The sequence below is a fragment of the Salvelinus alpinus genome, chromosome 7 (assembly GCF_045679555.1).
Source record: "Salvelinus alpinus chromosome 7, SLU_Salpinus.1, whole genome shotgun sequence".
In the NCBI taxonomy this organism is placed as follows: Eukaryota; Metazoa; Chordata; class Actinopteri; order Salmoniformes; family Salmonidae; genus Salvelinus; species Salvelinus alpinus.
The window spans coordinates 30,033,802-30,053,598 of NC_092092.1; the positions used below are offsets into that span (position 1 = coordinate 30,033,802).

At 42.5% G+C, this 19,797-nt stretch overlaps 1 protein-coding gene across 3 annotated transcripts in view; it reads right to left on the minus strand.

Annotated features, from left to right (window-relative positions):
- Positions 1-19,797, minus strand: part of mprip (myosin phosphatase Rho interacting protein) — a 71,449-nt gene that overhangs the window by 49,202 nt on the left and 2,450 nt on the right. For all 3 annotated transcript variants that reach the window (XM_071409773.1, XM_071409774.1, XM_071409775.1), the window contains exons 2-3: positions 15,089-15,166; positions 8,059-8,124 (exon numbers count right to left, since the gene is read on the minus strand). In XM_071409773.1, the coding sequence (XP_071265874.1) occupies positions 8,059-8,124; positions 15,089-15,166 (144 nt within the window). The remainder of the gene's footprint in view (positions 1-8,058; positions 8,125-15,088; positions 15,167-19,797) is intronic.

Below are 19,797 nucleotides of genomic sequence, written 5' to 3' on the forward strand. Positions count from 1 at the left end.
GTAGCGTAAGAAACCAGCACCTGCTCTGCTCAGGGGTGAAAGGGAAGCAGCAAGCTGCTGTTTTATACGGCATATGTGCCTCGACATGCCGCTTCCCTCCGTGCTGCATCAAAACAGAACACACACTACTCCTACCCCTCTTTCCACAGGCAGACAGACACTGTCACTATAGCTTCGACTCCCATGGGATGAATACTATGGTTAAATACCTCAGTCAGGGCAATAAAACAACATTGTGAATTCAACACCTGGCATAGACCCTGGTCCCAGGCCATAGGGAAGCTTCAGGATAGTTAGTATCTAATCTGTTCTTAGTTGTAGCATTATATCAGTCATAGTGTGGACTGTGGAGAAAACTGAATGACCCCCTGTTTCCTGTCCCTATCCTCCCAGTCATTGACCCTCCGGCCCAGGTTCTCAGAGACTGAAGAGCTGTAGTCCTTCTTGGGAGGTCCGCTTAGATTAAAACTAGCATTTGAGAACTGCCCAACTGGTGTCAGTCAACTACCCAAGGGACTGGTCAGCGGCAACATCTCAGGGACCGGTGTCGGTCCACGACTCAGTGTTTGAGAAACACTCAAACCTTCACGTTTCTGTCTTTCTCAGGTTCCGTCTCTCTTGCCTCCTTCTCAGTCTCTCACCTTCTCTCTCTCCTACTCTCCTTCTCAGATGATCAAATGTACAACACGTCCAATCCTGTCTAATGTAGTAAAATTACATTATGCTACATTAGATATGGGTGCTTGTAGTGGCAGGCTGTGTGTATGTGGAATGTTTGAGTCTGGGGCATATCTGGCATTTTCATGTGGTTTTGGGGTCTACTGCTCTCTCTGTTTCTCTAGCCTGTTAGTTACTGGGAGCCCGCTGCACTTCACCAAATATGGGCATATCAGAGGAATGCTGTGTAGAGCCTAGACCTCTGAGCATCTCCTTCTCAGTCCGTCTCATCATGGGCTAAAATAGTTCAGTTCTAAGAAGCCACTGCCCACTCGCATTAAACATCTTGAGTGAAATCTTCCCTTAACACTTCCCTGAAAGTTGCCTCGGCTTTATGCGAGTCACACAAAAGCTCTTATTTTCAACCTTTTTGTAATTATTTTGCTTATATCATGTGTCAGATGCAAAAAAAATACATATTTCGGGAAATTTGGCCCTCCAATCGACGTACTACGCACGTCATGGTTCCATAGCAACAAACAACCTTCCTCAATGAATCATGACATCGGTAGATCATTAAGATCAATGTATCTAGTATCATGTGAGATAGCTTCATATTTACAAAGATTCATCAGGTTGCTCTGGTCATTGTTGATGTTTCCACCAGTGTGACTTCAAGCCATTCTACCCCTGTGGTTTTGGCTGGGTTGCCTAACTCTGGCCTCTTCAACTGGCCAAGAGCACAGGAATTACTAATAGTAACAACCACTCTGAGCAAGAGAAGGGCCACAGCAGTCCATATTGGGTATTTTATGGGGTAGAGCAGTAGACAGTCCATCAGCCCAGGGGTGAATCAGGGCTGAGCTTCATATTCTCTGGCACATTCCAACTAACCTAAAATGTGCCTTGCTAGCTAATAGCCTAATGTCAGTCAACAACTTCCTCAGAGTGTCTAAAATACACACCATCCAGGGATTCCGCACCATCCAGGGATTCCGCACCATCCAGGGATTCCGGATTCAGAAAACGTGGCACCGGACAATGTGACCAGGAAGATTTTAATGTAACGGCCATTAGAAACATTTACTGGACCAATATGTATTACGGTGTCCACCCATGGTGCTCAGAATGGCATAAATCACATTTAGATTATGGTAACAGAACAAGCAACTCATAATGATGCAGCCAATAAAAAAGTAATTTTCAAACATTTGCCAAAATGCAATTAGCGGGAAAACACCAATCAAAACAGCACACCTGATTAGAACGGTTCCATATGTGACAGAGATGAAAATGTCCATTTGAAACTTAGAAAGAGGTGGGGATCTTAAGCTGCAACAACTAGGATGGGTTGCTAATATGACTAGGATTGTGAATGTTGATATGAAAACCAATAGAACAGAAGAGAAATTGCATAGTGGTGGGTCCTATAGGGAAGTAAATTGAAATAAATTTGCCAAAATTATATAATTACTATATATAAATCCTGTCTATTTTTTTACATTTTATTCCACCTTTATTTAACCAGGTAGGCTAGTTGAGAACAAGTTCTCAATTAGAACTGCGACCTGGCCAAGATACAACAGAGTTACACATGGAATAAACAAACATAGTCAATATTACAGTAAACAAAGTCTATATACAGCATGTGCAAATGAGGTAAGATAAGGGAGGTAAGGGAATAAATAGGCCATGGTGGCGAAGTAATTACAATAAATATAGCAATTAAACACTGGAGTGATATATGTGCAGAAGATGAATGTGCAAGTAGAGATACTGGGGTGCAAAGGAGCAAGATAAATAAATAAATAATAACAGTATGGGGATGAGGTAGTTGGATGGGCTATTTACAGATGGGCTATGTACAGGTGCAGTGATCTGTGAGCTGCTCTGTGAGCTGCTCTGTCAGCTGGTGCTTAAAGCTAGTGAGGGAGGTAAGAGTCTCCAGCTTCAGAGATTTTTGCAGTTCGTTCCAGTCATTGGCAGCAGAGAACTGGAAGGAGAGGCATCCAAAGGAAGAAATGGCTTTGGGGGTGACAAGTGAAATATACCTGCTGGAGCGCGTGCTACGGGTGGGTGTTGCTATGGTGACCAGTGAGCTGAGATAAGGCGGGGCTTTACCTAGCAAAGACTTGTAGATGACTTGGAGCCAGTGGGTTTGGCGACGAGTATGAAGCGAGAGCCAGCCAACGAGAGCGTACAGGTCGCAGTGGGTAGTATATGGGGCTTTGGTGATAAAACGGATGGCACTGTGATAGACTGCATCCAATTTGTTGAGTGTTGGAGGCTATTTTGTAAATGACACCGCCGAAGTCGAGGATCGGTAGGATAGTCAGTTTTACGAAGGAATGCCTTTCAGCATGAGTGAAGAAGGCGTTGTTGCGAAATAGGAAGCCGATTCTAAATGAAATTTTGGATTGGAGATGCTTAATGTGAGTCTGGAAGGAGAGTTCACAGTCTAACCAGACACCTAGGTATTTGTAGTTGTCCACATATTCTAAGACAGAACCGTCCAGAGTAGTGATGCTGGACGGGCGGGCAGGTGCGGGCAGCGATCGGTTGAAGAGCATGCATTTAGTTTTAATTGCATTTAAGAGCAGTTGGAGGCCACGGAAGGAGAAATACAGAAATACATTTAATCATTCAAAATACTTCAGAAAGCATGACTTTGCCGCAGAGGAATCGAGGATCATTAGCTTCTTTTTAAAAATAGCTGTGGATTGTTTCAAATCACAAGCTCGTAGGCCTTTTCCTACTTGGGAAGCCTGCAATTTGTGGTAGTAGAAATAAGCTCAGGGGTGAAAATAGGGTGATACGGTCTGGTACAGCATCCTGGCAAAATACATAGTGGGGGTACCTCGTACCAGTAAAACGTGAGCCTATCACAATAAAAAAAAAAAAAAATTCAAGAAAACTGTAGGCTATTAGACCACTATTTATCATTACCACATGTCAGAGGCATGAAAAATGAGTGAGTGGGCTTGAAAATGGTTAAGACGAAAACACTGACATTTGGCCAAGGCATAGATGATTGGCCGACACCAGACCTCCGCAGATAGCAGTGGACGCATAAATTCTGGCCTAACGACAAACAATTTTTAGTGTTTTGTGCAACAGGTGTCTCTTTCCATTCACCACGGTTTAGAGGCTGGAGATATGTTGCGAGTGGATGAACCTACGCGGGTCGCCTAGTAAAGTAGCCCTTTGAAGGGATTGTTGCACAATCAGATGAAAAAATGACTGGTTTGGTTTATGCCACAATAAAAGGTCATACATTTTGAAAGTTAAATGACAAATCTTTAGACTAGGCCCACAGAGATCCCATTGAATGAATAGGGATTATATGTAGTTCTATGACTAGGCCCACAGAGATCCTATTGAATGAATAGGGATTTTATATGTAGTTCTATGACTAGGCCCATAAAGAATGTTGGTGCAAGTGCCTGCACATTATGAAGGTCCAGTACCGGGAAGAAATGTATTCTACTTTCACCCCAGAATAGGCCTAGCTGATTATTGAGTTGTGCTTGTCTGTGAAAAGCATCTAAAATATATGTGAAGATAAGTATAAGTATGTTGAGTATAATTTAAAATGTTGAGGCAAGAAGGGGACGGGTGAGTGGCGAAGATATAGGAAGCGAGTCTCTCTCCAGAACGGCTCAGCTGTCTCCCACCAATTCTTGAGCATTCATTGTGTGAATTGTTGGCCCTTTGATTGTCTATTTTGATAAACTCCCCATTAGAGCAGACAGCCTGAGTAGAGAGATGAATGCGATTGAAATAACCTGCATTTTCATCATATTTTCGGCTGTTTTTATTTGTCAGCTTTATGTAGCCTATTTTTACTTCGTTGACAGTGGAAGTTATAGGCTTGCTGCTGCATTGGCCTATAGGCTGAGTTCCATGCGCTCTTTTCTTAAGCTGCCAATGGATCAAGGTGTTTCAATGTGTCCAAATGGCAGAGGCTGGTGCTAGCATTTGTTGAATTTTAACTTTTTCATTTGTATAATTTTTCATTCAGATTTTTATGATTAACCACGTGACAACGATTGAGAAACTAAAACGTTGTTATTGAAAAGAAACTGTTCCACGAAAATGGGCATATGAAAATCATAACCGGCACGCAGATCGACAGAAATGGAAGGATAAATTGTAAGCTTCCCCAACTTAAAACTCACGCGCCTATAAAGTCTTTATGGCCTCCCGAGTGGCGCAGTGCTAGCTGTGCCACTAGATATTCTGGGTTATAGTCCAGGCTCTGTCAGACCCATGGGGCGGCACACAATTGGCGCAGCGTTGTCCGGGTTATCGGAGGGTTTGGCCGGCAGGGATGTCCTTGTCCCATCGCAAACTAGCGACTCCTGTGGCGGGCCGGGCGCAGTGCACGCTGACACGGTCTTTATAAAATTGACTCCATGTTTCCATTGTTGGATTTTGACTATAGGCTACTTTAAAGCAAGATATGAGATGTCTCATAACATGAAATAAAACATTCAGGTTTAAAACAATTTACGTTTTCAAATTGCATACTACCTCCAGCTTTGGGGCGGCAGGTAGCCTAGTGGTTAGAGCATTGGGCCAGTAACCGAAAGGTTGCTGGATCGAATCCCTGAGCTGACAAGGTAAAAATCTGTTGTTCTGCCCCTGAACAAGGCAGTTAACCCACTGTTCCTCAGTAGGCTGTCATTGTAAATAATGTTCTTGCCTAGTCAAATACAGGTTAAATAAAAAATAAATCCAGCTCACATTGTAATGTGGTGTGTGACACGCCGATAGCCTGTTGAATACACTTGTAGCCTATGATGAATGGGAGGCACGCTTCAACTACCAGTTGAGAAATAAAAAGTTGTTTTCATTGATCGTGTACCAAATCTGTTTTTAACAAGCAACTGCATTTTGAGTTGTTTCGCAATGAATGGGCTTATAAAATAACATGCGTTACTCCAGCAGCAACCAGCTGAGGAGCTTCAGGAGAAATCCTGCTCAAAATAGGCACTCTATGCTGTGCACATGTGATAAATAAGATAGGCTACAGGAGGATTAACGAATATACAGCAATTTAATTCCACAAAATTATGCAAATTAACATATAGACCAGGCATCAACAACTAGATTCAGCCACGGGACAATTTTTTTTTGGTAGGGATGGTCGGGGGCCGGAACATAATTACAAAAAATTTGTAGACTGCAAATTGACCGCAAGAAGCCCAAACAGATATAATGTTTGACTAAAACATAATAATTTCAAACCTTGCTTACATTTGTATTCGATCACGTGTGTCTCTATTATGCATCGGAATACTTGGGAACAGATTTCTTTTTAAAAAATCACTCAGAGCTGATTTCCTGTTGTTTTTACAGCAATTCCACACACACAAAAAAGAAGAGAGCATCCCTTCATCAAAAAAGAGATGTAAAAGAGGTATTTATGATATGCTGTATACGGCCCAGATATAGGCTATAGATGGGGCAAAGGTAAATTGAACTCGACCAAAACAATGGAATTGCCATGGAAACGCATGGGGGAAAGATTCCGAGTCTCCTCATTGCCCGCCAGCAAAATTTGCCTACATTTAGGCTATTATTTATGTGTATTTCACACTATGTTGAGGTACAAATCGAAGTAAAATGCCAGTATGGATGTCAACCCCAACACATGTTCATGTCATCTTTACCAATCAAATGCATTACAGTTAAAAACAGCTGACTACCACCACTGATTACTGTACGCTAACTATGCTAACCATCTTATTAAAATGGGAGTTAGCATTTAGCAGTCACTTCTAAACTTGAAAAGGGACAACTTCTACATGTTATGCAGCAAAAAACAAATATATCAAAATCTGACTTAAGTAACCACATTGTGGGCCTGTTACAATACATAAATCATGAAGGATTTGACAAATATCCACTTTGTTAGATCAGATTGTTGAATGTGGGCCAATCTGGTCAATGGAACGTCTGCGTACCATTGACTCCTTTACCGCATCTAAACTGGTATCTGAATTGTGTAAGCATACATGGCAAGCAAGGGAAAAGACAGGGTATTGTTTCTCTCTACTATATACAGTAGGCCTTTAACTTAAGGGGTTGGTGTCCGATCAGGCTGAGGATGTATACGTTAATGATGAAGAAAAAAACCAAATCATATCTACTTTAATTTCCACTCCTCCGCCTAGAGTTTAAACTAAGTAAACGATAATGTGCACTGAGATCAACGCTGAACTCTCAAAATGTTGTATAGGCCAAATTTTGGAAACGTTCCTATTGTGGGGGGCTGAGGCGCACAGTGACGGCAACAAAGCGGCCATTTTCCTGACCCAGTTTCCCGGTGGCGTTCCGGGGTGTTCCCTGAGCTGCAGATGAAAAGGTACAAAGACAATGAGGCCCTCCACGTCTAAATTGCACGAGCAGCTTCACAATGACTGGAAAAAAGTGCTACACCGAACTAACGGGTGTCATTCACACACAATGCACACTGGAGAAATGGACGCACGCAAGTAGTCAGCACGCACACACACACACACACACACGTATGCACAAAGCGAAACCAGGATGTTTCCTCCCTTTGTCATCACGTGGGGATCCATGACAACATGAAGACAATGATTATGATTTCAGAGATCTCATCTGCACAAAGCAACCACCTGGACACAAACACACAGCCACAGAGTGCGTAGGCCTACATCTCAGCAGTCAAAAGCAGCATCCTCTCTTCATCAATTTTGTTTGCAGAGAACTGATAACTGGGGTTTGATACATATAAAGCAGGCCCAAAGCTACGGTCAAGGTTAGAAGCAATAGGCCAGGGACTGAAGCTATGGCAGCTTTGACAGTCAGGCAGAGCAGAGTGTTAAGTGGGCCTCTGTATACACACAAGCAGCCTAATCTCCAGCCTGATCGGCCAGTGGGATTGGTCACCCGTGTCACATTCCCAGTCACACACACACACAAAGAGGATGTAATAAACTGTAAGGGACTCTCTCTAGTCTCTGTTCCTCAGTTTCTTTCCCAATCTGTATTATTTTACCTCCATCATACTATATTCTCTCTCCCTCCACCTCCATATACATGTTCATGGTTCTTCAGTGTGAGGTTTACTCTGCAGTAGGGTGGGGCAGTTTCACCATCTCGCAGCACAAGGCTAGCTAACAGAGATAAGGCTTCCCAGTCATCTCTTTCCCAGGCAGGTACCACTGAATACAGTCAGGTCATTCAACATGCCTTCCCGTCCTTCACAGACCATATCAAATACTACTCTTCCCAGTCACCTTGGCTCTGCATGAAGCCATAAGGCACGAGAGGCAGTGCTATAACCTGATTGTAGACACAGCTAAGGAGTGCTGTCAAGGTTGTTTGGGAGGAGGTGGAAGTAGCATGGCTGATATGACAGCTCCTTACCGATTCATCCAGGGCGAAACGCAGGCAGCCATGTTCGTACAGCACAAAGAATCGCCGCTGCCATTTCTGTTGGGAGAAAGATGAACATCGTTAACACTTAATCTGATGATCTCCTTATAAACTATTAAGAAACGGCCTATAAACTAATACTGTATACAATTTCTGCAGGGAAAGAGGAGCATTGCTATTGGGCTGAAACCAAACAAACACTTAAGCTCCATTATGTCCTGGGACTAATAGGGTGTAGTGAACATATAGCTAAGAAATGCTTAAAGATACAATAACATAAATCCGAGAACCCAGCGCCTGTAGTCTGGGTACCAGACGTTTTAGCTAACACTCCTTGCCACTACTGTCATTCTTGGTCATTTTCCATGTCTTTGGTAAATAACATGGAGAACAAGGAGTGGAATGAAATAGCCGAATAGAGACGGCAACCAGACTGGGGGGGGCTCCCGAGTGGCGCAGTGGTCTAAAGCACTGCATCTCAGTGCTAGAGGCGTCACTACAGACACCCTGGTTCAAATCCAGGCAGTATCATAACCGGTCGTGATTGGGAGTCCCATAACGCGGCGCACAATTGGCCCAGCATCATCCGGGTTTGGCAGGTGTAGGCCGTTATGGTAATTAAGAACTTGTTCTTAACTGACCCACCCATATTTAAGAATGAGGTCCCAGGTGAAGTTGCCTGGTTTTAATTTAACCAGGCAACTTCACCTGGGACCTCATTCATAAATTAAGCTACGGTGGGTTTATAGTTTACAATTACACTCATATTAGTACACAATTTTGCATTATTTGAACTAATGATAACCAGTTTTCCCAAAAGTGAACGATGCCGCTATCAATCAAATCAAATGAAAATAAAATTGTATTTGTCACATGCTTAGTAAACAACCGGTGTAGACTTAGTGAAATGCTTACTTAGGGGCCTTCCCAACAATGCTGAGAGAAAGAACATAAGGTAATAATAGAAAAGTAATAACACGTAATAATAAATACACAATGAGTAACGTGGCTATATACACTTGGTACCAGTAAAGAGTCAATGTGCAGGGGTATGAGGTAATTGAGGTAGATACAGTTGATGTAGGAAGTTTACATACACCTTAGCCAAATACATTTAAACTCAGTTTGTCACAATTCCTGGCATTTAATCTGAGTAAAAATTCCCTGTCTTAGGTCAGTTAGGATCACAACTTTATTTTAAGAAGGTGAAAAGTCAGAATAATAGTAGAGAGAATGATTCATTTCAGCTTTTATTTCTTTCATCACATTCCCAGTGGGTCAGAAGTTTACATACACTCAATTAGTATTTGGTAGCATTGCCATTAAATTGTTTAACTTGGGTCAAACGTTTTGGGTAGCTTCCACAAGCTTCCCACAATAAGTTGGGTGAATTTTGGCCCATTACTCCTGACAGAGCTGGTGTAACTGAGTCAGGTTTGTAGGCCTCCTTGCACGTACACGCTTTTCAGTTCTGCCCACAAATTTTCTACAGGATTGAGGTCAGTGCTTTGTGATGGCCACTCTAATACTTTGACTTTGTTGTCCTTAAGCCATTTTGCCACAACTTTGGAAGTATGCTGAGGTCATTGTCCATTTGGAAGACCCATTTGCGACCAAGCTTTAACTTCCTGACTGAGGTCTTGAGATGTTGCTTCAATATATCCACATAATTTTCCTACCTCATGATGCCATCAATTTTGTTAAGTACACCAGTCCCTCCTGCAGCAAAGCCCCCCCACAACATGATGCTGCCACCCCCATGCTTCACGGTTGGGATGGTGTTCTTCGGCTTGCAAGCCTTCCCCTTTTTCCTCCAAACATAACGATGGTCATTATGGCCAAACAATTCTCATTTTGTTTCATCAGACCAGAGGACATTTCTCCAAAAAGTACGATCTTTGGCCCCATGTGCAGTTGCAAACCGTAGTCTGGCTTTTTTAATGCCGGTTTTATAGCAGTGGCTTCTTCTAAGCTGAGCAGCCTTTCAGGTTATGTCGATTATAGGACTCGTTTTACTGTGGATATAGATACTTTTGTACCCGTTTCCTCCAACATCTTCACAAGGTCCTTTGACGTTGCACTTTTCACACCAAGGTACGTTCATCTCTCGGAGACAGAACGTGTCTCCTTCCTGAGCGGTATGACCCATGGTGTTCATACTTGCGTACTATTGTTTGTACAGATTGCTCCCAAGGATGAACCAGACTTGTGGAGGTCTACACATTTTTTCATGAGGTCTTGACTGATTTCTTTAGATTTTCCCATGATGTCAAGCAAAGAGGCACTGAGTTTGAAGGTAGGCCTTGAAATACATCCACAGGTACACCTCCAATTTACTCAAATTAAGTCAATTAGCCTATCAGCAGCTTCTAAAGCCATGACATAATTTTCTGGAATTTTCCAAGCAGTTTAAAAGGCACAGTCAACTTAGTGTATGTAAACTTCTGACCCACTGGAATTGTGATAGTGATAAGTGAAATAATCTGTCTTTAAATAATTGTTGGAAAAATGACTTGTGTAATGCACAAAGTAGATGTCCTAACCGACTTGCCAAAACTATAGTTTGTTAACAAAAAATGTGTGGAGTGGTTGAAAAAAAAGTTTTAATGACTCCAACCTAAGTGTATGTAAACTTCCGACTTCAACTGTATGTACATATAACTAGGCATAAAGTGACTAGGGAACAGGATAGATAATAAACAGTAGCAGCAACGTTTATGATGAATCGAAAAAGTTTGTGCAAAAAGGGTCAATGCAGATAGTCATTTTAGCTATTTGGTTAACTATTTAAATAACAATTTATCAGTCTTATGGCTTGGGGGTAGAATTTGTTCAGGGTCCTGTTGGTTCCAGACTTGGTGCATCAGTACCGCTTGCCGTGCGGTAGCAGAGAGAACAGTCTATGACCTGGGTGGCTGGAGTCTGACACATTTTAGGGCCTTCCTCTGACACTGCCTGGTATACAGGCCCTGGATGTCAGGGAGCTCGGCCCCAGCGATTTACTGGGCAGTATGCACTACCCTCTGTAGCGCCTTGCGGTTGAATGCCAAGCAGTTGCCATACCAAGCGGTGATGCAGCCAGTCAAGATGCTCTCAATGGTTCAGTTGTAGAACTTCACGACTACGTTGGTGTGTGGACCTTGAAAGAACCTTAGTGATGTGGACACCGAGGAGCTTGAAGCTCTGGATACGCTCCACTACAGCCCTGTCGATGTGAATGGGGGCGCGCTCGGCCATCCATTTCCTTAAGTCCACGATCAGCTCCTTTGTCTTGCTGACGTTGAGGGAGAGGTTGTTGTCCTGGCACCACACTGCCAGGTCTCTGACCTCCATTCTACTAAGCTTACCTGAACGAAATATACGAAACTGATCATGACTTGATTAAATCTCATGTCACTGTGATTAGTTGGCAAACATGCAACAATACCTGTATACTGTCAATGACAGATTAATTATTTGCGTTGCTGGCTTCATTAAAAACTTCATCTGATGGATTTTGGATGTCCTTGGTCTCAATTATTTGTTCAAGGGCCTATACGAGGCCAACTTAACTACATTATCCTGAAGGCATACTTAAACACCCAATTTTTTTTACTTTGCGTGAATGATGTCTCAACTTTAAACAATGCACATTTTGTTTAGCTTCTTTCTATTCTGTGACTGCATGAAATAGCAACCATGTAAGTCGCTCTGGATAAGAGCGTCTGCTAAATGACTTAAATGTAAATGACATGAATTCAGCGATTACATTTGTTTACTTCATCTTTGTGGCTCCCTGATGAAACAGTAACATCCATTACTGTACTTAGTCTTAGCCAACCTGCACCACATACCGAATCTTCTGTACTTTTTCCGATACTAGAACATAAAAAACGGTTCGGTACTAGAATTTGTTACTTTCGGTACTCCTGTCAAAATGGGTCAAGAATCAAGCTTGTCTATCAGCGCAGCAGACCCCTTATTATAGCGCGCACTGAGAGTCTGGGCTGCATCATGTTACATCATCATGCTGCACACATTTGAATAACGTGACATGGCATGTAGACATTTTTAAACATGATTATTGTTCGTAAAACAATGTCTATACATGCTAGAACACTTTACAATGCAAGAAGATACTGGTAGCGGACAGCTAAAGATAACATCCATTCACTACCCTAGTACTTTGTTTGTGATTATATGCAAACTACAACGCTAAAAAAAATGCTGATTTCAAAGCTGATTGCCACCAAAAACGTTATTAATTAACTCGGTCTCTCGCTCATGTCTCTCCCAAAGATGATCAGCAAACTCTGTTAAAGAGACGGCGCACATTTGTATAAAATAAGCTACTTCTATACAAATGTTGTTGTTCAGTACAATAAAATAAATAAACCTTTATTTAACCAGGCAATTCAGTTAAGAACAAATTCTTATTTACAATGACTGTAAGTCTACACCGATTGTTTACTAAGCATGTGACAAATACAATTTTATTTTCATTTGACCTGATATTCACTTTTGGGAAAACTGGTCTAGCCTCTTGGTAGGTAGTTATCATTAGTTCAAATAATGCAAAATGGTGTACTAATATGAAAGTGTAATTGTAAACTATAAACCCACCTTAGCTTATTTTATGAATGAGGTCCCAGGTGAAGTTGCCTGGTTAAATTAAAACCAGGCAACTTCACCAGGGACCTCATTCATAAATATGGGGGGGTCAGTTAAGAACAAATTCTTAATTACCATAACGGCCTACACCTGCCAAACCCGGAAGACGCTGGGCTAATTGTGCGCCACCCTATGAGACTCCCAATCACGGCCGGTTGTTATGCAGCCTGGATTCAAACCTCTAGCACTGAGATGCAGTGCCTTAGACCGGTGCGCCACTCGGGAGCCCTTGCAAGGGAAACAGATCGTTTGTCATCTGTAGCCCAATGAAATCAGCCAAAACAAGCTCAATAACTCAATTCATGCACACACTTATAATGCATTCACCTGTATTGTGGATAGGCCTAGGCTCTTGATTTACCCAGTTTATCAATAAAGATTTACCATTCAAAATAAATTATTACCATTATGTTGTTAAAGTTAGAATGGTAAAAACATACCAAAGTCAAATTGATTGTATAATTGATTCATTAATGTATACATGGCGGTCTCTGAAAAATATGGAGGTACATTTTTTTATAACGTAATGATATTGAACTCAAAAGATGCCCAACGATTGAACAGAGCAGTACCTGAGTATATCTGTCTGGATCAAGTGCCATTCTGTAACCTGGTAATATGGCTTCTTTGTTGCAGTGGTATTGTTTTGTTATTGTTTTGGTATCGACTATTGTGATGCTAAACCTGGTATCGAAGTCAAAAATCTGGTATCATGACAACACTAGTACTCTCTATTGCTGCTTTTCAACTGTAACGCCAGTGTTATACTTAAGCAATAAGGCAGGAGGGGATCTGGTATACGACCAATATACCACCACTATGGGCTGTTCTTAAGCAGGACGCAACGCGGAGTGCCTGGATACAGCCTTTAGCCGTGGTATATTGGCCATATACCATAAACCCCCAAGGTGCCTTATTGCTATTATAAACTGGTTACCAACGTAATTAGAGCAGTAAAAATTAATATTTTGTCATATTCGTGATATTCGATCTGATATACCACGGCTGTCAGCCAATCAGCATTCAGGGCTCGAACCACCCAGTTTATAATAGTGTATACAACCTTATGTTATAGGAAATTGTGTTTCCATAGTCTAGCAAAGGCTCTTAGACTTTTTAGTTCACTGTTCCATTAAATTGCGCTTTTTGTTAACTGTCCCTTTAACTGCAGACACCTCTGAGCCATAGAGATGTATAGAGATTGCAATGTATCAGTCCTCAATGGCGCTGCCGATGTTAAACACGCTTTTTGGCACTAGTGACCCTTTGTACATCTCTATGCTCTGAGCACACCTGCAACCAATTTCACTTCTTAAATACCTGAGTTCCTTTGTCTTTTAGTTCAGTGCCAAACAATCTTAGCACTAGTACAAAACCTCTCCAACATGTATCCTTTCATTTCTGTTATCTGTGAGTCCAATACCCAAACGTAAGTAACCCACAATATTATTTACATTCTTCAATTGATCTGCATTTAAAGATGCACTGTTGTTTATTAGCGGTAGGATGTTGTTAGAAATATTTGCATATTGAAAGGATCTAATTTGTACCTTCAAAATGAATATTTTACTGCTTTGGAGAAATTATTATATTTATCATTTGACTACTGGCTCAGATTGTGAAAAGTAATTGTTTACGATCAAATATGCTGCTAAATGTTTTTGTTTACTGTCAGCACAAGTCAATGGAAATTAAGTTTGATTTGGAGGAAACAAAACCGGAGCACCGACTCCCTAAAACAGAACCTCAAGTCTCTCCTTATCCTCTAACCTGGGATCACTGCGTCACCTACCTCACCCAGTGATTCAAAATAGGCAACCTGCCTTATCACATTGCTAGGGCTGACAGTGAGAACTTCTGAAGAGCAGAATCAACAACCTCTGCATAATCGAAACAGTTGCATTGTGAGGTGTTAACCGTAAAAGGTGTAAACCCATATTCACAGATAGCCATTGTTATGCAGATGCAGCCCCAGTGGACTTTCCCCCAAGATAGCGCAGGTTCTTCGGCGCCATGGCCCATCTGGCTTAGCGCTGTTTGTTGAATAGATTCCATGATCCGGACATGAGCGAGTGCTCGGCTCCTTCACACCACTGTGTGTAACCGTATGTGCGCTCTAATCATCGTGACGTATAGCACCAGGCGAATTGGCATGAAAAGGACAATACGTATGCAGATCTAGAGCCCATTTCTCTGACCATTCGATTATACGCTAGGGCATGTGTTTCAAGCGCTTCCATTACGCCTCAAAGCTTACTTCCCAAATGGATTTTAAATGGATTAAAACAGTGCTATGGAAGAACAGGGAACAAACATACTAACCCATCCCCCATTCCATGTGAGCGCGTGCACGCCTCATGGTTGCTCTTACCCGGGATCTCTGCATGGGGTTGTCAAAGTCTGTTCCCTCGGGGGCCAAGCACAGCCATCCGCCGTAAATAGGTTTGGCCTGTAAAACAGAGCGATTTAGACAATCATTAAAATTGGGGGGGGGGCAGCAGTCAGCAAGGAGAGGGCACATTTTGGGGTCCAGATGTTCCTATAGACCCTCCCCAATGAGGCAGTTTTCAAACCACAAAACCAGTTAGCAAGCCTGTCGGCCTAATTAGCATTGTTTGATAGACACCATTGCCTTGCATTCAAATGACTTAAATGAAGATTTGTGAATGAGAACAGCGCCTGCTTATGAACCTACATTCACTTCATGGAAGTTGTTTGAGCCAAAAACCTGCATGTTTCCAATGAAAACACAGAAGTTCAAAAGATGTGGAAATGTATAAACATTGAGCAGAGCTCCCACGGTGAGGGGGTGGCTGTTTAAAATGGCTGCTCTTTGCACTCTAAAACATGTTTGTCTTGGTCTAACTTTTACTGTTAAACATTACCAAGAAGCAGCTGTCAGGCCTGTTTTGCAAAAAAACAAAACATCCCTCCTACCTTCTTTACCTCAAAATCCAGACTAGCGTCTTACACGCGGTAGAGTGTACGATTATTAGACTGTGTGGGTATTGGCCCTGGCTGTCACTAGCTAGCCCGTGTCCTCATGTCTGTCAAATCTATATGTGCCTTGTTTCCGCTTGCATAGACTGCCTGCCTATAGAGACATTTAATTGGTTACTTTTAACAGGTGATGGGGTGACTGAGGAGATAAACGTGCCATGACCTAGTCCTACGAAATCTGATAAGTCTACCATTTTGGCAGCAATGACGACTAATGATTTTACTTATTGATGATGAGCTGATTATCTGCAGCACTGAAGTCTAAGCCTAGGCTACGATCCAAAATGTATGTTTCCTGCCCTCAGATCTTATGTTATCAATAAAGTAGCAAATATCACACAGGTCTTGCTATAATGCATAACCGATTTCTCCATTCTTCTCTTACAAAACATCCAAAGAGAGAGCGAGGCAGAGAGAAAGAGCTGGACAGGAAAGAATGAGCGAGACACAAGGAGAGGCAGTGTAAGCGAGCAGCTGTGGCCTGTAGCGATGTTGGTGGGCTGAGGAGACCTGGAGAGGAGGGACACACCCTTACACCCTTCCTCCCTCCGCACACACAAGCCTCACTTCCTCTATAGTGGTCCTCCTGTGACCTCGCCCTCCCCCCTCAGCTCTCTCCCACAGACCTACCTTCCCCCTCCATTCCAGCCCGCCTCCAACCCCACCGGCAGTGAGGTTAACCCATAGAGATAGAGGACTCTAGTGCCCAAAAGTCTGTTTTAGCATGGGCAGCGCTATTGGGGACTTTCACAATGTTGAAGTAGAAAACTGGGTGGGACTTCCTATGGGTTAAGGGAGGATCACATCATTCCATCCAGGTCATCAGGAGGGATTAACCAATGAATTATACTTGTGAGAAAACATTCCATAACTGCAGGTGGCAGTAAATCGTCAACCTTGGCTTCATACCTGTTCAAACAACACACCAAGTGGCAGTATGCACCCTTTCCGTTTGTTTACCAACTCATAGTAGTAGAAGAAAATTGACTACTTCAAAATGGAGATGCTCATAATCTCTCAGATGCCATAAAATTGCGTCCTCTATCACGCGTTAACCTCTTATTGCCTCCCCAGTACAATCCTCCACTTATTTAGGAGTCATGCCAAAAAGGTCCATTCAAACATAAGGTACACCCATCTGAAAGTTCACCTTACTACTCCTAGCCAAGTAAAACCAATGCAGAGCCTTGGTGATTGTACACTGAACAAAAATAAACGCAACATGTAAAGTGTTGGTCCATTGTTACATGAGCTGAAATTAAAGATCCCTGAAATGTTCCATTCACACAAAGCATATCTCTCAAATGTTTTGCACAAATTTGGACATCCCTGCTAGTGAGCATTTCTCCTTTGCCAAGATAATCCATCCACCTGACAGGTGTGGCATATCAAGAAACTGATTAAACAGCATGATCATTACACCTTGTGCTGGGGACAATAAAAGGCCACTTTAAAAAGTGCAGTTTTGTCACACAACACATGCCACAGATGTCTCAAGTTGAGGGAGCGTGCAGTTGGCATGCTGACTTGCAGGAATGTCCACCAGCGCTGTTGCCAGATAACTGAATGTTAATTTCTCTACCATAAGCCTCCTCCGACCCCGTTTTGGAGAATTTGGCAGTACGTCCAACTGGCCTCATAACTGCAGACCACGTGTATGGGGTCGTGTGGGTGAGCGGTTTGCTGATGTCATTGCAAACAGAGTACCCCATGGTGGGGGTATGGTATAGGCAGGCATAAGCTACAGACAATGAGCACAACTGCATTTTATCGATGGCAATTTGAATGCACAGAGACCATGATGAGATCCTGAGGCCCATTGCTGTGCCATTCATCTGCCTCCATCACCTGTTTCCAAGATGATAATGCACGGCCCCATATCGCAAGGATCTGTACACAATTCCCGGAAGCTGAAAATTTCCCAGTTCTTCCATGGCCTGCATACCCACCAGACATGTCACTCATTGAACATGTTTGGGATGATCTGGATCGACGTATAGGACAGCGTACTCCAGTTCCATCAATATCCAGCAACTTCGCACAGCCATTGAAGAATGGGACAACATTCCACAGTCCACAATCAACAGCCTGACAAACTAGTAGTCACACCAGATACTGACTGGTTTTCTGATCCATGCCCCTACTTTTTTTTTTAGGGCATCTGTGACCAACAGATGCATATCTGTATTCCCAGTCATGTGGAATCCATAGGTTAGGGCCTAATGAATTTATTTCAATTAACTGATTTCCTTACATGAACTGTAACTCAGTAAAATATTTAAAATTGTTGCATGTTTATTATTGTTCAGTATAGATAGAACTGGAACTTATAGGTCTAAGACATCATTTTGGACCATGTGGAATTGAGATCTATGTACATTAATTTGAGAACTCGGGGCTCCACTGGTGAGTAACCTGTGAGAAACTCTGTTCCAGGTTCAATCCCAACCCCGCACTTTCACAAGCTCTTCCTCTCCTCCCTCAAATCTTTCCATACCCCTGCCTCCTCTCTCTCCCTGGGTTTTCACTCTCCTTCGCTCTCTATACTCCCATCATCCCCCACAATCACTCCCAAACTGTTCTGCCTGTATTTCCACCATTTCATTGCCTGCCACTCTCCCTCCTCCCTGCCTCCCACCTTCTATCCTGAGTGGGTTCTCTATCTCACCGATGCCTCGGGAACTACAGAGCAGCGTAGCTCAGCAATAGCCTTGATCCAGAAAAAACACCTTTGAAACTATCGTCCTCTCCCAGCAGAATGTAAACTTTTTTAATAATATGATCTTTGAGAACTAGAAATTACTAAAATAAAAGCTAGAAAGTCAGGGATAATAGACCATTCTAAAAACTAATTTGAGTATATTTTTTTTTACATGGCTGGATTACTGGTAGGGCACATGCCCGGGGGCCCCATTGGTTTTATTATGTTTGAGCATAAGAACACAGAATTAGCCATGGCAAAATGAGTGTGGATTGTAGGAAATTAGCTTTCACGCTGCAGAAAAATTTCTCAGCTCCATGGGAAAATTTAGAGAATTACAGGAAATGAACTGAAAAACGCCACATCTCTCTACGCCGCCAATTCCGGAACGATTTAGGCCAAGCCAACGGCGTGGTTGGGCTACCACCTACACTCTGTTTTGATCTAGAACAACCTTGCCTGACTCCACCGCTGCTGGAAAAATGCTAGGGGAAACACTGCGTGACCAACTAAATATACCAGCACCAGAGTTTACAGGCATTTAGGTCTACACTTTAGGGAAATAAAATATTTTTCAGGCTAAACAAATTGCAATAGAAAGAATTTGCTCTGACACCCCCCCCCCTCCGATCCCTTGGTGTGTAAAACAAAGATTGCAATATAAACACTCTTCCTTCACATTAATTTCCTTTCAGATAACTTTTCCATGTGGGCTAGGCATATCTCTTTCAATGTTGTATTTATGAGGCGTGAACGAATGACTGAAGTGTGTTAAAGTTTGAGATAAACAACCCCCATTTCCAAATTCAGAATAACTCGCTTTACATTTAGGGCTCAAATTCAGTTAGACTAATGAGCGCCTCTTGAAGCCATGCATAGTGTTCAAACTGCATTAAGAGACACTTAACCCAGCCAGGGTGCATCTACTAACCAGAGGCCGAGAGCATAGAAGTGGAACCACCCTCTGTTTCACTTATGATTTCCACTTTAGTGTTTTCATTTAATCCACTCAGTGCTAAGGACGTCATTACAGAATATGAGAGTGCAGATAGGCTACATTCTTCAGTGTTTACATTTTCCTGTCCAATGGCAGTCAATGTCATGACTAGTTCCTTGGATAGATTTGGGCTAAACTTATTTTAAAGGGTCGTTTTTTTTATGAGATTAGAACTAGCTAGCTGTAGCGTATTGTTTAAATTCCCCAGACTCCACTGGTATGAGACAACTCATTACTAGCCCTATATGGATAGAGCAACGGATAGAAGCATCTCTGGTTCCACTGGTGACGTCATAAAGGCCCTGGGAGAGAGCAAGGCTGGGTCTCAGGAGGATTAAAGAAGTGATGTAATCGCTTTAAGATTCTAGTCCTGACTCAGGAG